This window comes from Podarcis vaucheri (genome assembly GCF_965113315.1).
Source record: "Podarcis vaucheri genome assembly, chromosome: 1".
Taxonomy (NCBI): Eukaryota; Metazoa; Chordata; class Lepidosauria; order Squamata; family Lacertidae; genus Podarcis; species Podarcis vaucheri.
Window position 1 is genome coordinate 49,108,835 of NC_138759.1, and position 21,708 is coordinate 49,130,542.

At 42.5% G+C, this 21,708-nt stretch overlaps 3 protein-coding genes across 6 annotated transcripts in view; 1 reads left to right on the top strand and 2 right to left on the bottom strand.

Annotated features, from left to right (window-relative positions):
- CCDC177 (coiled-coil domain containing 177) overlaps positions 1 to 21,708 on the top strand; it is a 230,764-nt gene that overhangs the window by 158,791 nt on the left and 50,265 nt on the right. The window lies entirely within an intron of this gene.
- The window catches only part of PLEKHD1 (pleckstrin homology and coiled-coil domain containing D1), a 195,765-nt gene that overhangs the window by 75,427 nt on the left and 98,630 nt on the right, over positions 1 to 21,708 (bottom strand). The window lies entirely within an intron of this gene.
- SUSD6 (sushi domain containing 6) overlaps positions 1 to 21,708 on the bottom strand; it is a 61,742-nt gene that overhangs the window by 6,765 nt on the left and 33,269 nt on the right. For all 4 annotated transcript variants that reach the window (XM_082226664.1, XM_082226662.1, XM_082226665.1 and 1 more), the window contains exons 3-5: positions 6,859 to 7,056; positions 5,483 to 5,621; positions 1,261 to 1,685 (exon numbers count right to left, since the gene is read on the bottom strand). In XM_082226664.1, the coding sequence (XP_082082790.1) occupies positions 1,261 to 1,685; positions 5,483 to 5,621; positions 6,859 to 7,056 (762 nt within the window). The remainder of the gene's footprint in view (positions 1 to 1,260; positions 1,686 to 5,482; positions 5,622 to 6,858; positions 7,057 to 21,708) is intronic.

Genomic DNA, 21,708 nt, shown 5'->3' on the forward strand with positions numbered 1-21,708 from the left:
GGTAGAGTTTATTCAGATTACAAGATAAGGATGTGCTTTTGTTGTTGTTCTTGGCTTGTTTCAAACACGGACAATTTTATTTGTGATGGGAAGCAAAAATTGGGTCTCATAGAAGGCTATCTGGTGGGCACAAGTTTTTGATAGTAATAAATAAATAAATAAATAAATAAATAAATAAATAAATAAAGTTATTATTTATACCCCGCAAATCTGGCTGAGTTTTCCCAGCCACTCTGGGCAGCTCACAGCATACATCAGAACATACTAAAACATCAAACATTAAAAACTTCCTGATACTGGGCTGCCTTCAGATGTCTTCTAAAAGTCAGATAGTTGTTTCTTTCCTTGACATCTGATGGGAGGGCATTCCACAGGGAGGGCTCCGCTACCGAGAAGGCCCTCTTGCCTGGTTTCCTGTAACCTCGCTTCTCACAGTGAAGAAACTAGCAGAAGGCCCTCGGAGGAGGACCTCAGTGTCCAGGCTGAATGATGAGGAAGGAGAGGGCCGAGGCCGTTTAAGACTTTAAAGGTCAGCACCAACACTTTGAATTGTGCTTGGAAACACACTGGGAACCAATGAAGCAGAGGCAGAGCAAGGTGGGTGTGGCCCGCCCCGGGTGTCATCCCTGAGGGGGTGTGGCATTGCTGTCCCGCCCCCAGGACGCTTGCGGTGGGCGGCGCACCCCCCGGATGCTCACTGTGGGCAGCACCCCCTGGGACGCAGCCCCGCCCCCGGAACACTAGCCCCCCCCAGTGCACACCGCTCCAGGTGCCAGACCAGCTAGCTCTGCCTCTGCAATGAATATCCTTTAAGACCGGTGTTAAATGGTCCCAGCGGCCACTCCTAGTCACCAGTCTAGGTGCTGCTAGTTAGCAGCTATGATCCACTTCTTTCCACTCACAAAGAAAAAACTGTAATGTGCAGGGGGGGGGGGTTTCCCCAGAATGTGCAGTACAACTGTGATTGCCAGTTTTTATGACCAATGAATGGCCATCAGAAGCAACATCATTACTCACCAGAAGCAACATCATTACTCAGTCCATTACTGAATGACTTATACCAGAACGCTGTTAGGGATTGTGCGTTGGAGAAAGGGGGAAGAGAAGGGAGGAGGATCCTAGTACTTTTAATAAAGTACTTCTCCTTGTAAATGTTCCACTATAAGGTGAAAGGCACTTTGGAAACACTAGGATATATGCACTTTTAAAATTCCAATTAGCAGGAGTTTAGGTGAAAGACTTATTTTTCAGTTTGCTTACCATCAGTGTACTCCTCTGAGGAAGCAAGTGATAGAAGGCTTTGTACATCACTGCTTTCTGAGTCTGGAGCTTCTTTGTGCCCAGGTCTGCTACAAGATGCACCAGCAACCCAAGAGGACGTGGTCGCCTGATGAACTAGAACAGCCTCCGAGTGGTGAGAGCTGCCAGCTTCACACAGTCCAGAGCGTCCAGGGATTTCATCCTCCCCAGCAAAGCAGTTGTGACCCACTTGGTCTGGTGGCTGCTGCATCTCCCTCGCTCCACTTTGCCCAGCTCCCTCCGAAAGGACAATCTGTACCCGTGAATCCGAAGGAGGTATGCAGTTCCCAGCACTGCCATAGACAGCTTCTTCATAGGATGGCAGCGCCACCTGGACTCCATCCACCACGATGGACACCTGGTCCCCAGAAACACCTTGATCACGCCTGCATTTGAATTTTAGAGAAAGAATCCACATTATGTTCGGTGGTGCCCAAGAATACAAAAGCAGTTCTTCTTGACATGCTGTTTCATTACACTTTATACTTGAAATCAGCCAGCATAACTGGACTTCAACACTTTCACTGGCAATGGCAGGCAAGAAGCATGATTCCTGGCCTTGGAGGTGCAGGGGGTGGGTGGGCAGGGTTCATCCCAGCAACTGTTTGGCAATCTAATCCCCATCCCAGTTCCAAGCCTGGGAGGAAAGCTGGGGACAATTTGGCAACTGGAATGCTGGAGCAGGAAAAGGAAACAAGGAGCTTCCTAGCCTGTCATGGCACCCAGGGCACACCAGCCATGTGGCAGCCAAACTCCATGCTTCCCTTTTGGGTTGAAAAAGGAAATACACTTAAGGTTTCTAAGCTCTTTACACCTCAGCCCTTACAAGCATGTAAGGCAGGCGATATGACCATCCCTCTGTACATTGCAGATGGGCAGGGAAGAGACTAAGGAACAATGTTAAGACCACCCTGTGCGTTCATGGCTGAACTGAGATTTGAACTTGGACACTCCCAGTTCATAACTCAGCACTGGGCAATACTAACTCTGTAAGGTATACACTGAGGGGGAGGGGACTAAGACTCACACACATGAAATACTTGACACAAATGACTATAGAAGCTGCTGAAGAGTGGTGGGACATGGTGTGACAATACACCTCATCAGCCAACGGTATCTCATGAGTGTTAAGCAACAGACAGAAAACTGAGGTGAATTTATTAACTATAGCAAACACCTTATGCCATAAACCCATAATCAGGGCAAGGAGCCACAGCTCTGGAATCAGTGCCCTGATTAAAAAAAAAGGCATTTAGCTTCCTGGGCTGGTATCGCAATATTGCTGGGCTTCTGTGGAACAGCTCTCTGCCTCCGAAGCCAGAGAAATGGTCTATACAGCAGCAAAAGTTGTCTGTCAGGAAGATTAACTGCTCGATGAGACTCCTTAACCAGGAATGCTTCAGCACTGAACCCTATATCCAGGTTAAGAACAGACTGACTGGGAATATTGTGACTAAGAACAGCATGTGTCAGACCATAGCAGGAGGGGAAATTCTCAGCCTCTCCAGGGAACTGTCTAGGGTTCCTCCCACCACATATGTGTGGGTTTGTTTTAACAAACCCACATCGAGTCTCCAGAACTGAGTAAGATTTCGAATGTCCAATTCAAGCAAGGGCTTCAGCTTCTGAGACAATGGAACTGATAGCTATCCCAAGTAATGTCAGAATTCCTAGTAGAAAACCAAAATCTAAAGAATCAGAGGTGGCTCTTTAATTGGGGCAGATGGAGCTGCACCCTTCTTGCACCCACCAGCCAAAGCGCACTCTTTCCCTGCTCTCCATCACTTATAACACACTTTTTGCTTGCCCCCATTGAGTCACCTGGCCTGGCTTCAGTGGCAGTCTCCTCCCTTGTTCTGGCCAGCCAAGGGAGGTGTGCATGCATCTCTTCCTTCTTACTGTGGCTTCTGTTCTTGCCCTCATAACTGAGCTTCAGTAGCAGCAGCCCATTTTTCTGATATATATTTTTAAGCGTAACGAGGTGGTCTAGTGTGTGGTTAATAGAGAAACTGGGACGCGGGTTGCACTGTGGTCTAAACCACTGAGCCTAGGGCTTGCCGATCAGAAGGCTGGCGTTTCGAATCCCCGTGATGGGGTGAGCTCCCGTTGCTCGGTCCCTGCTCCTGCCGACCTAGCAGTTCAAAAGCAGGTCAAAGTGCAAGTAGATAAATAGGTACCGCTCCGGCGGGAAGGTAAATGGCGTTTCCGTGCACTGCTCTGGTTCGCCAGAAATGGCTTAGTCATGCTGGCCACATGACCCAGAAGCTGTACGCCGGCTCCCTTGCCCAGTAAATAGAGATGAGTGCCGCAACCCCAGAGTCGTCTGTGACGGGACCTAATGGTCAGGGGTCCCTTTGCACTTTACCTTTAATAGAGAAACAGCTAACATCACCACTCTCCCTACTGTGAAATAGGCTTTTGCTGAGTTTTATAACTGTGAAATGGACAAGTATTAATGGTCTCTGTTTGCCCGCCCCCTAAAATGGGTGTTCCAATTCACAGCTGCTGCTGCTGCTGCAAAGAACAGCATACCTTAAAAAAGAATGCACAAATGTTTTCTTCTTTTGGGGGAAGGGGGTGTCCATTATCCAAGAGAATGGTATAGGAAAGACAACATGTCTATATGGTTTGAGACTAAGCTTCAGATCTGTTTCCATGCAAAATTGGAGAGTGTAAAAGCAGAACAGCAGACAGGACTGCCGCAGAAATTAGCCATGAAGCAACAAAGCAGTGCCTGTTACTGTGGGCCTCATCGCCTACATACATTGCAAAAGAGCACCACAGATGTTTCTGGCGCTCTCCTCAATGAATAATTTCTGTGTTGTATGATTGCTGCCCTGAGTTCATTATCTTGTTAAGAGGCAGACTTTCTCTCCCCAACCACCAAGCCTCCTGCTACTTCAGATACTGGGCTTAGAAAGGAAAATTATGCCTCATTCTGCATCTGTGAAGCTCGCTGTTTGTTCCAGTATAAAAACTAGTAAGATGGAAAGTCCCTTCTCTCTCAAAAGAACATGCCTTTCTTCTACCTCGCTGCAAAATATGCTCTGTGTGAATAAGCCTGGATAGTTCAGTTGGTTAGAGCATGGTGCTGATAATGCCAAGGTTGCAAGTTCAATCCCCATATGGGACAGATGCATATTCCTGCATTGCAGGGGGTTGGACTAGATGATCCTCAGAGACCCTTCTGACTCTACAATTCTATGATTCTATGTGACCAGAACCCACATACTAATGCCTGTATTACAGCAATAGCTACTTAACTGCTGCCATTTAACAGCCTCTGCAGCAGAGACTTGGAAGGCTCACTAAGCCTCTATACTAAGCCCTCCCCTATTCCTCTAAGTGAAGACCAAAGCACAGTTTCCACTCAGCAAGTGCATCACCACCATCAGGTGAGCATGAGCAGCCCCCAACCTTTGAACTATGGTGGTGGACATAGTTGCACTGCAATCCCTCCCCACAGCTCCAAAAGTGGGAGGCTGGATAGGGGTTGTTTAGCTACTGTGTTACTGAAGTGCCAAGAGCACCTCAGCTGCACAAAGGTCAAGCCTGCAAGCCCCCACTCTCCCTTTTCCTGCAGGTAAGGGTGAGAAAGCTCTTTGGCCCATGCAGTGGCCAAACCAGCAAGGGAAATTGTAGGATCTTGGCAGCCACAGCTTTTAGCAGGCTGTTTTGGACCCCTGCCAAAATTCATCAGTAAAAGCTGTGCCTAAGGAATGCTTCCCAAGGAACTACCAAGGCTGAATCTTCTCTACAGATTATGAGACTGCAGTCATTAGAGGCCTGCACAACTTGAGAACCATCAAGCCCAATGCAGTCTTCACAGGCCCCCGCCCCCTTTTCTACAATCCCCTGGAGGCAATAAGAAAAAGAGGCTTATCAAGCCTTTGCAGGTCGCAACATGGAGCTGCTAGACTGCATTAAGCTTAGTGATCAGTCTTAGTTGTGCAGACTTGCAGCAGGATCAACAGCCTGATAGCAACTTTTTGCCAAAGAATGCAGATACTCTGCCTACTAGAACTCAACCTAGAGAAGAAATCCACAAGAGTGAAAATAACGCCAAAAGAATAATAAAAAGGAGCAGGCAATAAGCATGATTGTAGGCAGGACAACAGCATCTGCATGCACAAACATCTGCCCTCTAGTTACAGGTCATCTCCACCAACTCCCAGAAGCTCACCTGCTGTGATGAAAGGACTTCAGCTTTGGCTGCAGCAAAACAAACAACACAACTAAGAGGAGGATGAGAGCTACAGAGCTTGCTGTGGAAGCCACTATGGACAGGGTGGGCACTCCTACACTTGGAGGTGAACCTTTATCTGTAGAGCAAAAGAAAAGATTGTTTTTTAATGGTTTCTTCTTATGAAGCAGCTGTTTCCCATCACCAAATAAGAGTCCTAATAAACTGGGCTAGGAGAGAAAGTAGGATTATAAAGATGCTCTGGTCTTCACAAGGCCAGCTTTGTCCTCAAGTCAGTACCATGTGGAATTGTCCTAGGGAGAGACCTGTCCCAAATGCATTCATTGGGTTGTCAAGTGACCCTTAACCATTTGACAGCCAGGGCCCCTTTCAAGTGTTGAGGCTATTTGGTTACATGAATGCAAGCTAACCCTACTGGCTAGCACCCACCCACCCCTACCTCTCATCTGAATTGCATTTTATATCAAGGAAACAAGGAGTTGAAATTTTCTCATTTATGTCTGGATGACTAAGTCAACTTCTCATCGAGCATATTGGTGAACTGTGAGACTGCTGCATCTTATCTGTTTAATAGCCTGTCTTCCTGTTGTGCAGAAAGCACCAATCCTTCCTCCACTCACCCCAACAATCTTTAAAAACATGCATGATTTTCAGCACATCATCCAGCTTGCAGGGAATTTCTCCTTTCCACAACATTTTATTCAATTACACACACTCCTCCCTCCCTCTGCTCCAATACCTCATGGTCAATTAAATGACAAACATTTTCCTGCAGACTTCTTGGCTTTCTGTCATGGGAAAGGAATTCCTATCCAACTGGTAAAAACCTTGCAAGACACAACTGTCAAGTTACTTTGGGAAAGTTCTTTTATTTTTGAGACAGGCAGGACTAGGCAGAGAGAACATTCTGTGCTGAAGCAGGGTACAATCAAGCAGTATCCAAATTAGACCCCTCTCCCTCAACTTGACCAGGTTCACTGAAGCTGATGGGATCTGAAATCAGACAACCTCTACAGGGCTGCTCTTAAACCACAAGCTTGCTATTTTAAAAGAAGATCAAGGGGAATCATTCAGAGTCATGCATGAAACCTTTTTAACAACCAAAACTGGTGTGTGAGAATGTCATGAATTTGGGTAGGAATGGGCTAGAGATTTTTGGTAGAAATGTCTCTCACATAGCAACCTACACTTCAGGAAAAACATGATTACAAGTTTGCAGTTGCAATGTGCCCTTAGATAATAAGGTTAACCCAATGCATTTTCTGAGGTCTAGAGAAGCACTGATTTATGTGCTAGTACTTGAAAGGCATTCAACAAAATGAGAGTGAGTATATTCACAGTGAAGCATTACTGACCTTGGCTGAGCCTACAGGTAACTTCCATGTCTGGGTTCCACTTTCCATTCTTGCAAGTCAAATATTTGTAGTCTCCCTTCAGCAGATAGCCTTCCTCACATAAATACTCTATGACACTGTCAGATGTCAATGGCTCTTTGCAGGGGGACGGGTGGCATATGTAGCCTCCATTCTCAGGTTCGGGTGGCTGTGGACAGACTGAAAAGGGAGGGGAAAGAGCAGTTATGATAACAAACTGAACAAGGGGAGAGAGCAAGAAAAGAAGCATGAAACAACAGGAAATAAACTGGATGCCCTCCCTCTACCAGCTTAATTCTTATAAGTGCTATTGAGACATATAGCACAGATACTCTGAATTTCAACCGTTAATGAAAAATGCTGCATAATAATCAGGGTCCATTTTTTGCTCATGGCAGGTGAGAGGAACATATGCAATGGATGCTGACTGAGCACCTCAGCTCCCCCACTAGCACTCTGCCACTACCACAGGCACCATATTCTGTTGCTTCTAGGTTGGCAGCTGAAAAGCCAGGCGGCATCCCTAAAGGTCCTTCAGTTGCTTCTGATCATCACAGCCATAATCTCAACCTATTTTAATTCCAATTTGAGGGGAGAAAGACTCTGTGTTGGCCAGCAGGTAATGGCTTTTTCCACCTGCCTTGCCTCACCCGCCCCCCGGCCATAGGAGCCCTCATAAGGGAACTGTTTCCAGAAGAAGAACTGTGAGGAGAAGGGGAGGGGAGAGGGAGAGAGACCTGTTTGCCATCAGAGGGTGGTTGGTCTCACCTGTGCTGCCCCACCTTCAGCCCAAATGAGTTGCTGCCACGGGCATTATAAGACTGTGTATTTTAATGAGCTGTATAGAGTGAAAGAATATGAGTCATGAGGGTGTGGAGAGAGTATGTATGAACTGATGTTGTTTATTTTGTTTTATGTGATTTAAATGTTGTATTGTTTTGCTAATCATATAATATGCCTTTTGCTTTAATGGTGATTTTTAGCTTATTTTTTAGTTGTTTTGTTAACAGTGTTTTACAAATTGTAACTGTTTCACTGATGATTTGTTAATTATCCTATATTATGTATGCTGCATTTGTGATGTTCCATTATGTTCTTTTGATTTCAGCCCCAAAAGTGCACTCCTCCATTGTCTCCCGAGACAGATAGATGCCAACAACAACAAATTATGTACTATTTGTGATGTTCTATTATGTTCCGTCATGTTATTTTTATTTATTGTTTGCAAATGGTTTTGGGATTCATTTGAATGAAAAGTGGCATAGAGATATAATAAATCAAATCAAATCATTTGTTCCAATCACAACTTTTCAGTTTAAGGACTGGGGAAAACAATTTAACTTAGAAAAGCACTAGAATAAGAACAAAAAAGCCTGCTGGATCAGGCCAATGGCCCATCTAGTCCAGCTTCCTGTTCTCAGTGGTCAACCAGATACCTGTGGGAAACCCGCAAGCAGGAGCCAAACAAGAGCACTGTCTCTTCCTGTGGCTTCCAGCAACTGGTATTCAGAAGCACTGATGACTCTGACTGTGGATAGTCTATTCACACAATGATACAATTGCACTACTGATTACTTTCAGCAACAGGGGGGCGGGACTAGGTCGATAAAAACATGCAATAATGATTCATTAATAGATTACTTTATGAGTGTCAGATCTTTCACTCTTCCAGAAATGCAGAAACAACAGCCTCAAATAAATAAAAGATACATGCACTAGTCTTCTGTCTCGGATTTTCTCATTATTTCCCTTGCAAATGTGCTCATCAAGGTAACTTGGTACTGGGGTGTAGAAAATAGATGGTGCCACGCCGTGTTCAAAACCATCTGTTATAAATTAGTGAGCTCTCGTTTCATTTCCCACAATATGTAAAATGTTAGCTGAAGCTGAAGTTCAGCACAGGAATGCAAGTTCAACAGCCCAGACCTTGAACAATATGGACTTTTACTGACTAGACATCTTCATTTTCCATCTTTGTAGTGTTGAAGATCAGGCATCTTCAGCATGAGAGCAGATGGTTATTGTCATGAGAAGGACAAGTTCTAGAAGGAGCTTCTCTCAAAATCTGCCACAATAGTTGGGGGTTGCAGCTGACATCAAGCTCAGACTATGTTGATGACTGTTCAAAAACCTGTCTCTATATCACGTAAGATGTAATGTATAATGCAATAGGCACACAGCACAAGATTTTTAAAATGAACATTTTAGTGTACGTACTTCTTACTCCCACCCATGAACGTTACTGAATTCACAGCAGAAAAAACGTCAACGTTTGTTGCTCCTGGTTTCTTCATATCAAATCATTATTGGGAAATTACTGTTTCCCTGTCAAGCCTGTTTTTTGAAGAAGAGTCTACTTTTGTAAGCTAATGTTAATAAATGAGAGCACGCTCAAGAGAAGGGATTTGTCTGTGTAATCATAGCTGTGCATTTATGTAATTAGACACAAACACTTATACAGTGTAAAATATGCCCAGTCATTTCAGACTTCCCCAAAGCTTTTTAATAAAAGATCCCCAAAAGAGAAATAAAGACTAATTACAGTCTTATACCAATGCAGTCACCAGCTGGTGATTCACAAGCAGCAGAGTTGAATTCTTAATTAACATGCGGCAACACTAGAAATACCGCATCCTCATTAACCCTCTACCATGATTAGCAAACCAGGGAGGAAACCTGCCAGAGTACAGCTTTCTATTAAAAATATTGGGTGGACTTTAATGCCGTGCCATGACAAACGCTCCATCCGCAAAAGCATTTCTGCTTCCCGGATGGAATGATCCCCCCTCTGCACACTGTTCTGGGGGTTCTCTGGACACCTCCCCAAGCCAATTTTGAGGGTTCACCCTTATGGGACTCATTTGGTTAATCCTGCCCTATGTCCTGTAGCGTGCTCTAACTTTGCAGTTAAAACCATCTCATCAGTAGGCCACGTTCCTAAGAACGCTTTGAGAAATTTAAAGAGTCAAATAATGGTGTATCAAATCTTAGCTGATGATTATGGAACGTAGTAACTATTTGTATCCCATAAGCTGCCTTAATTTGGTTTCTGTATTAATATAAAATTGGGCTTTAAAAATATTATACACCAGCAAAAGTATTACTTATGAACCGGATTTAGAGTGTATTTGCTTATGTTGACAGACCTTCAAAAACACACATATCCCATAGTTTTCCAGTCATTTCACTGGGGAAAAGGTGTACTTTACTTTTGTGACACAAAACATGTCAAATCTATATTCTAATTTGTAATATATTTCTAACAAAAACAGCAACAAATGTAACAGGGGAAAATTGCATAGAAAAAGACAATCCATTCCCAGGGTTAGCATAATTCATTACAGCATTCCAGAAGCAAGCAAACAAAGGCCATTTATCATTAATCTGCTTTCCTTCAACAGAACAAAAACAACAACAAAACCAACACTGTATGCAGTCTGTATACTAAGTGTCTGCTGGCTCTCCAAGTACTTGTCACAATTAATACATTTGTGTCCACTATTAGGACACCTAAAAGCTTCAGTGTTCCAAATCAAACACAAACTGAAAAGTCACTAGCAGATAGTATGAAGGCTTCAATTTCAATCACGCACAAGGCGAGATAAGCATCACTAAAATAGAACTCTAACCAGAAGCGATAGGTAGCCAAATGTTTTAATGGTTCTCTTAATAAGGCAAAGGGACGCGGGTGGCGCTGTGGGTTAAACCACAGAGCCTAGGACTTGCCGATCAGAAGGTCAGCGGTTCAAATCCCCACGACGGGGTGAGCTCCTGTTGCTCGGTCCCGGCTCCTGCCAGCCTAGCAGTTCAAAGGCTTGTCAAAGTGTAAGTAGATAAATAGGTACCGCTCTGGCGGGAAGGTAAACAGTGTTTCCATGTGCTGCTCTGGTTCGCCAGAAGCGGATTAGTCATGCTGGACACGTGACCCGGAAGCTGTATGCTGGCTCCCTTGGCCAATAAAGCAAGATGAGCACTGCAACCCCAGAGTTGGTCATGACTGGACCTAATGGTCAGGGGTCCCTTTACTTTACCTTTAATGAGGCAAACAATGACTAGAGCTACTGAAGGGGTCATGAAGCAAGCTGGAGTGGATATCACAACCTCTGAAACTGAAGACTCAGAAGTGAGAGATTTGAATGCTGATGATTACAATGAAGTTGTGATCTAATAAATCGATGAGGTAGCAGAAGGAGAATAAGCTCAGTGGAGAAGCTGGAGGAGATATGGAATTTCTCCATGGAGACAGCTGAAAGAACAGATGGAAGTGATGAGTCACAGGTGGCGCCCCAATAGACATGGGATCCCTCAGACAGAGAGGCGAATAAAGGGTGCACACCCTGAAATATTATGTCAAATAGCTTTCAAAGCACATTTGTACATTAATAGATGGGAACTGTTGCACCTGAGATTCCCTGGCTTTCTCTGTAAGCCTTGGGTAACGTTTGCAGGTCTCAACAACCTTCACAAAGACAAATGAGGCCAAGATTATGACAGTCATATTCAGGGGTTTTGCTGCAACAGTACACTGTAACAATTCTCGGAAAGTGCTCTACTCACCAAAATAGAGTGAAAGTGCAAAGAAGAAAGTTCTCAGGGGGAAAACCCCTCAGAGAGTTATTAAAGAGAGACCACTTTCATTTCTGGTTCTGCTAGATGCCAGCCAGAAATAAACTGAACAAAATAGCACTGGTTCAACCTTCTTGCCCCATGTGTTCAAAGCCAACTGAACCTGGGGGTGGGGGTTTCAAAAATTTCCCAAACGCTCTATGGCTGGATGCAGGTACATTCCCAATAACAGACTGCACAGAAACCCCCGTCCGCCTTCCACTTTGAAATCATTTTAAGGTACAGTGGTACCTTGGTTTACAGACGCTTCAGGTTACAGATGCTTCAGGTTACAGACTCCGCTAACCCAGAAATAGTACCTCAGGTTAAGAACTTTGCTTCAGGATGAGAACAGAAATTGTGCAGCGGCGGCACAGCAGCCCCATTAGCTAAAGTGGTGCTTCAGGTTAAGAACAGTTTCAGGTTAAGAATGGACCTCCAGAATGAATTAAGTTCTTAACCTGAGGTACCACTGTATATTACCAATTTATGCAACACTAACATCAGAATATCTTCCTCAAAATTTGTGATTTCCCCCTGAAACCTGTCCCGAAAGTGAGCTAAGCCACTGAACAAAAAGACAAAGCATACTGTGTTCCATTTCTCAAGATGACACAAGAAATGAACTTTAAGAAACCAGATCGATGCTGAGACACTGTAGAAATGGAAGGTTTATACAACCTTTGTGTAACTTCTGACATTTATGAGTCATGGTTATACTGAAGTTTTAGTCATGACAGAGCTTTGAATGGATTCCTTATGATGCAAAGCACTGCTGAACTCTCAGATCTATCAAATTAAATCATAGTTTCCCCAATCAATAGAAATCTGACTTAGAGCATTCTTATTTAAGATTCAGTGAACTTCTTCACACTTTATTTTATGCTGCTCTTTGCAGGCATAAGAACTGGATGCTTTTCTAACTTAAACCATACCTCAGATTCTCAGGATTCCACAGGAGCAATTTTAGATCATATTTAAGGGATCCCATAGACTGTTGGCACAATAGAAACACAGAGGTTTTCAAGGTTCATGTCCCAAGACGAGTCCTATGAACTTCAGAGCTTAACCTATTCCATTACATGATGAAACATGCCAAAATTGCTGCATCTTGCAATATAACAGTATACACAACCTGGTAGATCACCTCACACACACTGAACTGTAAATTGTTTAAAACTACCATTTGAGAACAAAAGCCAAGATCCGAAGCCATGGTTTGATTGCTCCTGGTTTGCTCTGACTAGCCATAAACATCCATAGAAATCCATCTTCTCCAATGGAAAAAATTCTTGAGCATTAGGTTTTCAGAGTTCATTTGACTATGTTTGAATCTCTTTGGTTTATTAAACAGGTGCAGTTCATATTTCATCCTCCCTCTACATCCACAAGAGCTATAGAAAATTGCTTTAAAATAAAAAGTACATTTGACTATGTGTGGTTCTCTCTGCTAGTTATTTTAGGCTCCTAAAAATCAACGCCACATGAAAGTTTAGTCAAACCTACATGAATCATGGAGATCACAGGAAATAGAAGCTCTACCATTCTTTGTCCATGCATGTGTACAACATTAGCAAAGGCCTTACAAATTGCACACCTCTCAGAACCTACTTTTCTGATCCCCCATGTGTCAGAGCACAGGATATACACAATTAAACCAACCCATTTGAAAAAAACCAGAGCACAACAGAGTGACTCAGATTCACTGGTATGACTCTGGGGAAGTTTCTTTATAAGTGTTGGAAATAATGCTATGGTCTGCTGTGTACTGTAGCTCAGATATTTTGGAAAGGTGGTTTAAGTCAGTCCAAACTAAACATAGCCAGAGACTGGGGTTCCTTCTTCTCCTCATAAAACCTGTGAGCACAGGAAATTCCCATTTCTCCATATGAATCCAGACTACTAAAATAGAGAATTTATTATTTATAATTGCTCTTTTGAAATGAGGTAGCAGTGGCTTCCTTAAATACACAGAAGGGACTTCTTGGTGGTATCCCAACACTATGCAATGCTAGAATGGCCCAAGCCCCTTTTTACAGATTAGGAATCTTTGAAGGGAGTAATTAAAAAATTAATGCTAGGAGTATTTTATTGTATTAAACTACATTTAACATTTGGCTTATTTTGTGTTTATTATTTGGGAACATTTTATTACTGGATCATTTTATATTTTTTATAAGCGAGTTTATTATAGCATCCTTAGAATCCATCAATTTGAGCAAGTGTTTAGATAACATGGAATATGCAAATAAATCTTAGCATCCATGTACATCTGGAATTTGTCTGAAAGCAAGATAAATACAAGCCAATCTAAGGGAGAAGAGTTTGTTACTCTTAATGAAAGCCCAATTCTTAAGAACAGGTATATTTTAATAGTTGTGACCTTCTTCTTCGTCTTCAGTGATCACTCGTAGCCAAGTGTCTTCCATGAACACGGTCTTAACAGTGAGTCCGTATGTGACTGTGGAGGCCAATTCTGGATCCACATGTCCTTCCACAGTGGTGACATAGGTTTCTGGGCATGAGATGATCATGGTACTACAACCTTACTGTACACTTGTGAAACATGGACCACTTATAAACGCCATCTCCAGCTCCTCGAAAGTTGTGACCTTATGCTCTACCTGAATCTCCTTTAAAATAGTTATTGGAAACTCTTCTTCTATTTAATGGTGCTCTTGACAGTATCAAGTATTGTTATGAAAGCAAAAGACTTCAGAAGAGTCAGTGGAAGAAGATTGGAAAAAATTTAAAGTATATTTACAAAAATATAGCAAAATTAATGAATGTTAGAAGGATGCTGGAATGAAGCTACATGGTTTTAGCAGAAATGTTATAAAGAATTAAGTAAAAATGGAGTGTTAATGGGACAAAGTGTAAAATTTAAGGTCAGACTGGGTTAAGGTAAATTATAGAACAAAAATTGAGTAAGATGGAAAGGATTTGCTGAAATAGCTAAATTGAATTAGAATACAAAAAAGGGAGGTGTGAGGAGGTCGATGAAACAAGTAAATGAAAGACAAAGAAATGAAAATACTGGATGTGTTTTTAAATGTTTTTGGGTTTTTTTCTATTGTTGTGCTGTATTGTTTTTTATTCTGCTTTTTTGATGTATTGTAACTTTTTATTGTCTCTTTGTTTTCTCTTTTTTGTAATTGTTAAACTTTTAATAAATATTACTTAAAAAGAAAGCAAAAGACTTCGTTGTGAAGATTTTAGAATTTTTTTAATATATAGAAAACATCCATTATTTCAGTGTATTATAAATATAATCCAAATAGTAGAAAATAAAGGCAAAGGAAGAGCACACTTAATATTCTTTAGAACACTGTGATTATGATTAGTTTTTTCTGAGTCTCTCCAATGATCCTCTATAGCAGATCATTCCTGCAGTTACATGAACTACTTTTAAAATCCCTCGGACCCGTTAAAAAGGATAGAAGTAGTGCCATTTGTAGACCCTTGAAATGTTAAGGTTTGTGACAACCTTCACTTTTAAAGCCTCTCCAAGTCTCACTTTTATTATCTGCTATGCATGTCAATCAGGAGTACAATAGCTACAAAGCAGCTTTTCAATTAAGAGGCAAACCATCTACCTCTTAGAACCTGGGGGTTATGGTAATTCCCCTTTTGAAATGCTAATATTATTACAAGCACAGCACCAGAAGACAAGTGGCAGAGCCTGGGTGACAAGCCGTTCTAGCTGTGCCCTTTTACAGATGGTTTAATCAGGGTCTATTGTAAGCTACCTAACCTCCCACTCTCAACAGCTATTCCCCTCCTCTGTGGAATATTTGACAGCTGTGGTCCAGATAAATAAAGTTTTGGTAACAAGTAATGGGGAACAGTGAAATGAGGAATAGGCGTGCCAACCGTCTGCAGTGTGTAGTTTCATTCTCAGCCATGCCTTGCCTAAGGCTTGCCTAAGGCTACCTTACATTCAGTGGAGGCAACATTTGAAATGAGAATTTTGCTCAAACCACTACATCACGAATTGTTCTTCAAAAGTCTACTCTCAAATGTGATCTCAGAACCACTGGCAGTCATCTTTGAGAATTCCTGGAGAACAGGCGAAGTCCCGGCAGACTGGAGGAGGGCAAATGTTGTCCCTATTTTCAAAAAGGGGAAAAGAGAGGACCCAAATAATTACCGCCCAGTCAGTCTGACATCAATACCAGGGAAGATTCTGGAACAGATCATTAAGCAAACAGTCTGTGAGCACCTAGAAAGGAATGCTGTGATCACCAATAGTCAGCATGGATTTCTGAAAAATAAGTCATGTCAGACTAACCTGATCTCGTTTTTTGACAGAATTACAAGCCTGGTAGATGAAGGGAACGCAGTGGATGTAGCCTACCTTGATTTCAGCAAGGCATTTGACAAGGTGCCCCATGATATTCTTGTAAAGAAGCTGGTAAAATGCGGTCTTGACTATGCTACCACTCAGTGGATTTGTAACTGGCTGGCTGACCGAACCCAAAGGGTGCTCATCAATGGTTCCTCTTCATCCTGGAGAAGAGTGACTAGTGGGGTGCCACAGGGTTCTGTCTTGGGCCCGGTCTTATTCAACATCTTTATCAACGACTTGGATGATGGACTCAAGGGCATCCTGATCAAATTTGCAGATGACACCAAACTGGGAGGGGTGGCTAACACCCCAGAGGACAGGATCACACTTCAAAACGACCTTGACAGATTAGAGAACTGGGCAAAAATAAACAAGATGAATTTTAACAGGGAGAAATGTAAAGTATTGCACTTGGGCAAAACAAATGAGAGGCACAAATACAAGATGGGTGACACCTGGCTTGAGAGCAGTACATGTGAAAAGGATCTAGGAGTCTTGGTTGACCACAAACTTGACATGAGCCAACAGTGTGACGCGGCAGCTAAAAAAGCCAATGCAATTCTGGGCTGCATCAATAGGAGTATAGCATCTAGATCAAGGGAAGTAATAGTGCCACTGTATTCTGCTCTGGTCAGACCACACCTGGAGTACTGTGTCCAGTTCTGGGCACCACAATTCAAGAAGGACACTGACAAACTGGAACGTGTCCAGAGGAGGGCAACCAAAATGGTCAAAGGCCTGGAAACGATGCCTTATGAGGAACGGCTAAGGGAGCTGGGCATGTTTAGCCTGGAGAAGAGGAGGTTAAGGGGTGATATGATAGCCATGTTCAAATATATAAAAGGATGTCACATAGAGGAGGGAGAAAGGTTGTTTTCTGCTGCTCCGGAGAAGCGGACACGGAGCAATGGATCCAAACTACAAGAAAGAAGATTCCACCTAAACATTAGGAAGAACTTCCTGACAGTAAGAGCTGTTCGACAGTGGAATTTGCTGCCAAGGAGTGTGGTGGAGTCTCCTACTTTGGAGGTCTTTAAGCAGAGGCTTGACAACCATATGTCAGGAGTGCTCTGATGGTGTTTCCTGCTTGGCAGGGGGTTGGACTCAATGGCCCTTGTGGTCTCTTCCAACTCTATGATTCTATGATTCTATGATTCTAAATCAAGATGGTGCTTAAGATGCAGTTGCATGTGCAACATCATGAAAGTACTCATTGCCATTTTCATTCCTTCAAAATGTAGGACAGAAGAATATGATTATTATTTTTTACATATCCCAAAGCCATGAATTCTTACATTAGAGAAATTTCAGAGAATACATGCTTCAGGGTGTAACCTTTTCCCTGACCAAACATAAACAGGAACCACATTTTCAAATGGACGGAATTATTTACATACAAGGCAAGTTAGAATTTTAGCTGACCACCCAAAAATTTGCAATAGGCAGAACTGTCACCAACCAACCCAGGACTACCGGAAGATAATATTTACATTGACATGAAGCAAGAACTCTTCATATGTTGTTGTTTTCCCACCTCCAATTTATAGGGATTTCAATGAGTCTCTAAGCAGACCACACACAGAGCTTCAAGCTGAGCCTTCAGTCAAGTGGAAACTAGGCTAACATTTAAACAGGTGAAAAAACACATTAACTGGCAGCGTACACTGCTGATCAAGCTACTGTATCCAGTGAATGAATATTCCAGTGTTCAAAAGTTGTTTCCATTCCACTGCTTGTTCCCTGGCTGGATTTAGAGATGATTGTTTTTAAGACATCTTGCCAAAAGCAGAAGCAGTAAGCTGAAGATTCATATAAAGAAACCATTTTATCACAAGTCAACCTTATAGGAATACTTGCTCACCTTGCACAAACTGTCACAGCAAGGAGGGGGGCGGGGGAGGTAAAGAGGGAATAAAAAAAATTCAAGTAAAGTGTTAAGTAGAAACTGCTAGCAGTACATGGTAACCAACCTGTTGGGATTATTTCAACAGTGCATTTGTGTGAAAGTGTGTTAAGAATTACCATCTTGTTCAGCTTCATATATAACGTGTATGCCAGAATGGGACAATTCTAACCTTAAATGACAGACAAGCTTCATCATACTAGGCCCACTGGTGAGTACAGTAATATTTCAAGAAGGAAATACGGATCTGCAGGCACACAATGGACACATACCAGTGTGGCCATTAATTCCCCAATATACAAAGAATTTCCAGGAATTCATTTACCTCTGATACATTACAGCATTCCAAGGGCGGCATGGTTATGAACCATGGAGAGACTTGCCCTGTGAAGTGTTTACCAGTCAGGTGGCCAACTGGCAGGAATGTGTGGATGTGGGAATTTCAAGTTTGAATTCCCACTCGCCTGCAAAGATCACCCTTGCCTGGAGCATGCCAATTGCTCAGCCTAGCCCACGCACATCATTCCTCAGGGCTGTTGTAAAGCTAATACTGTTCTCAGCTCCTGGAAGGAATGACAATACACCATTCTATGCCATGCCATCCCACACTAATGATGTCAACATTGCTCTTGAGCTGCTCCAAGTTTTGTCTCTTCTTTGCTGTGCCCACACCTAAAATCCATTCACTTTTGCCTGGAGGTAAGCCATTTATTATTATTATTATTATTATTATTATTATTAGTAGTAGTAGTAGTAGTAATATTAGTATTAGTAATAGAATTAGTATTAGTATTAGTATTTTGCCAAAAAGGACTACACAGTGATCAACAAGACAGGATGCCCACCTAAGCTCCACAAGATTACTATGCAATTCCACGAAAACATGCTCAGCACCTCCCAGTGTGATGGCTCATGCTCAGACATCTTCCCTATTAAAAGCAGTCTGAAACAGGGCTGTGTGCTCACCCCAACTCTCTTTGGCATATTCTTCTCCCTCATGCTTTCCTATACCTTCAGCTCAACTGAAAACTGTGTGTACTTGTCTGTAACAAGACATGAAGACTGAGAACATCAACCCTGCTGTGTGGGAATCCCTTGCAGAAAACCATAGTGCCTGGAGACAGGTTGTGTATCTACAGCAGAGACTAGAGGAGTAATGACCACTGGGATGAGTGAAGAGAAGAAATGCCATGGTGTATCTGCAGCAGCACAACCAGATGCCTTCATCTGCCCCAGCTGCAAAAAACATGCCTCTCCCATATCGGTCTCTATAGCCATGGCAGGCAGGCAGGCCCTGTAACTCTCCCAACGGTTTGACTTCATCCCTAAAGGTGCACTCCTCCATTGTCTCCTGAGACAGATGGATGGCAACAACAACAAGCTTTCCTCCTGCAATCAGTAAGCTAGTTTCCCTTTGTCTAAATGTTCCTCAGAACTCCTGTCTACTGACTAAAGCATATGTCTGCAGCCCTGTACAAGTGTGTACATTCTCATTGTCAATGCATAGGCACCTTTCATAGCTCTGGCCGATATTATATTTTTTATGGCTAAAGTTTATGAGATAGGGTTGGGAGTTTTGGGGGTATTTCAAGCTTTGCTGGTTCTGAACATCTTTATAAAATGCATGTTTTGTGTGCGTAATTCAAGACACTACAAAAGTCATCCCATTTTATAAAGAATCAACTGTCTAAAATGTGCAGAAAAACCAAATTAGCCAAATTTCCTTTATAAGTATTCATTATGTATATTACACAGACATATCTGGGAAAATGCTGTTTCTTCCAACGATCCATATGCAAGAATGAATTTTATTTGCTCAAGTCAATAAAAGAAAGTCACAACTTGACAAAATATTGACTTCAAACACAAAGCATCATAAATGTCCAATGCGGTCTCCCAAAAGACAGCTGAGACACTGTGCTTTTTCTTTCCCAAAATGTAAGATGAATTTATCAAGCAGAACATTCAGCCATCTGCAATTCCAAACCAAGGAAGCATCCACAAATCCTCAGCTGGATGAACTAACAGACAGAAATGCAAATGCAAGGTCATATTCACATATTGGGATCAAATAAGCTGCTCAGTAGGGATGGACAGATCAGTCCATTTCCAGTCTGTATCAATTTTATATGTGTTCGTAAAATAGTTCATTTTTATGCAAACCACTTGGAGTTTATTTTTTTGATTATTTTTGATTGAGCAGTATAAAAATCTGGCAAATTAAATAATTCTGCCCCATCCTGTTTCTGGCATTAATCTGTGAAACATATCTGAATGAAAATTCATTTTTAAGTATTTATTTTATCAAAATATGTGCATTTCTAAATGCATTTCTTTTTAAAACATGTGTTTAAATTTTATTTTGGTACTTTTTCTGAGCAGAGGACTATATCCTAAGTTTTGGAGCAACACAAAATCTGAAGGATTGCATTCCAATTCTGTTTCATCTGTGGGACATGGGATCTTTTGAACCATTTAAGTGTTCAGAAATCCTTTTGCATGTAAATGTGCATCCATTTTTTAACACAGAAACAGAAGCAAATCCAGTGGCTTGCATTTTGAGTAACTCAAACATTGCCCATGTTTTAAAAATACTGGGTACTATACATTGTAGCATGAATGCATGGACAAGCCTTCAAGGAAAAGTTTTTTCCCCCAGCCAGAACTCACGGGAACTGAGTTCCGGCATCTCTTTGTTGCGCTGCAGAGGCGGGAGGTGGCAGAGCGATTGCGGTGGCAGAGGTGGGTGGTAAAAGTTGAAGTTTGGGTGCTCCCTCTCAAAAAAGGTCAACAAGTTCCTACACCTTTTTTTCTAGAAAGAAGTCCTACATAAACCTAAATGTGGTGTCATGAAATAGCCTACTAGAGCAATGGAAAAGAAAGTGGTCATACACAATGGAAAATGCTTCCAACAAGAAACTTGGGAAGTAAGAGTGGAGAAGAAATACCTCAAGTTCTTACCAAAGCTTTCACCCACCACAGCCCTTTTCTCTGAACAACCCTGTATTAATTAAACAGCAGACACTGGAACATGTCAACGCTTGCTGTTACGAGAACAGATCAGCATTCTGAATGAATATAGTATTACAAGCACAAAGTCAGTGATTTGCTTGCTACAGTTCAGCAGGAATAAGGTTTGATAGCATCAGCAGTTTAAACCAGTGTGCTCTCTGCTGAATGGTGTCAGCTCATCGCACCATGAGGAGCACTCAAAGCTGCTAGAGCACAACGGCCACCCTCATCTAGTGCTACGTCAGGGGCACCTCCATGCCTGCACCAAAGATGTGTAACAGGGCTGCTCCCGACAGCAGTTGATAGTGAAATCCTTACAACCGAGCTGGAAACTGCACCAGAACTCATGCATGCAAAGATCTTCTGGGTCAGAGCGAGGGCCTAAAATTATTAGTAAGCTGCCATATGCCAGGTCAGGCAGCTTGCGCATATAGCAAAGTATTGTCTAGTTTGCCTGGCAGCAGCTATCCTAGACCCTGGCAGAGGGCTTTCACACAAACTACTAGTAAAGGTAAAGGGACCCCTGACCATTAGGCCCAGTCGTGACCGACTCTGGGGTTGCAGTGCTCATCTTGTTTTATTGGCTGAGGGAACCGGCGTACAGCTTCCAGGTCATGTGGCCAGCACACAAACTACTAGCTGATCCTTTTAAACTGGAGATTACTAAATACTGAACCCAGGACCTTTTGCATACAGAAAATCTTACCTACAACCGAGTCTTGTCAAACGTTGTGATTTATAAAGTAGTTTGGTGTGGTGACTATCCCTAAAATGCGCAACGTTAGAAGTGCTCACATGAAGTGCTTAGTTACACTTCCAAGGTCTGTTTACACCTTTGTTCTGGCTCTCCTGAACAAGGGCCTCTACCTTTCTCTTACCCATTTAAAGGACACACAGTCACTTAAATGTTCTACTGAGAAAGTAAGAACTATTAGTCATCTTCCAAATCATATTCAAACAAATC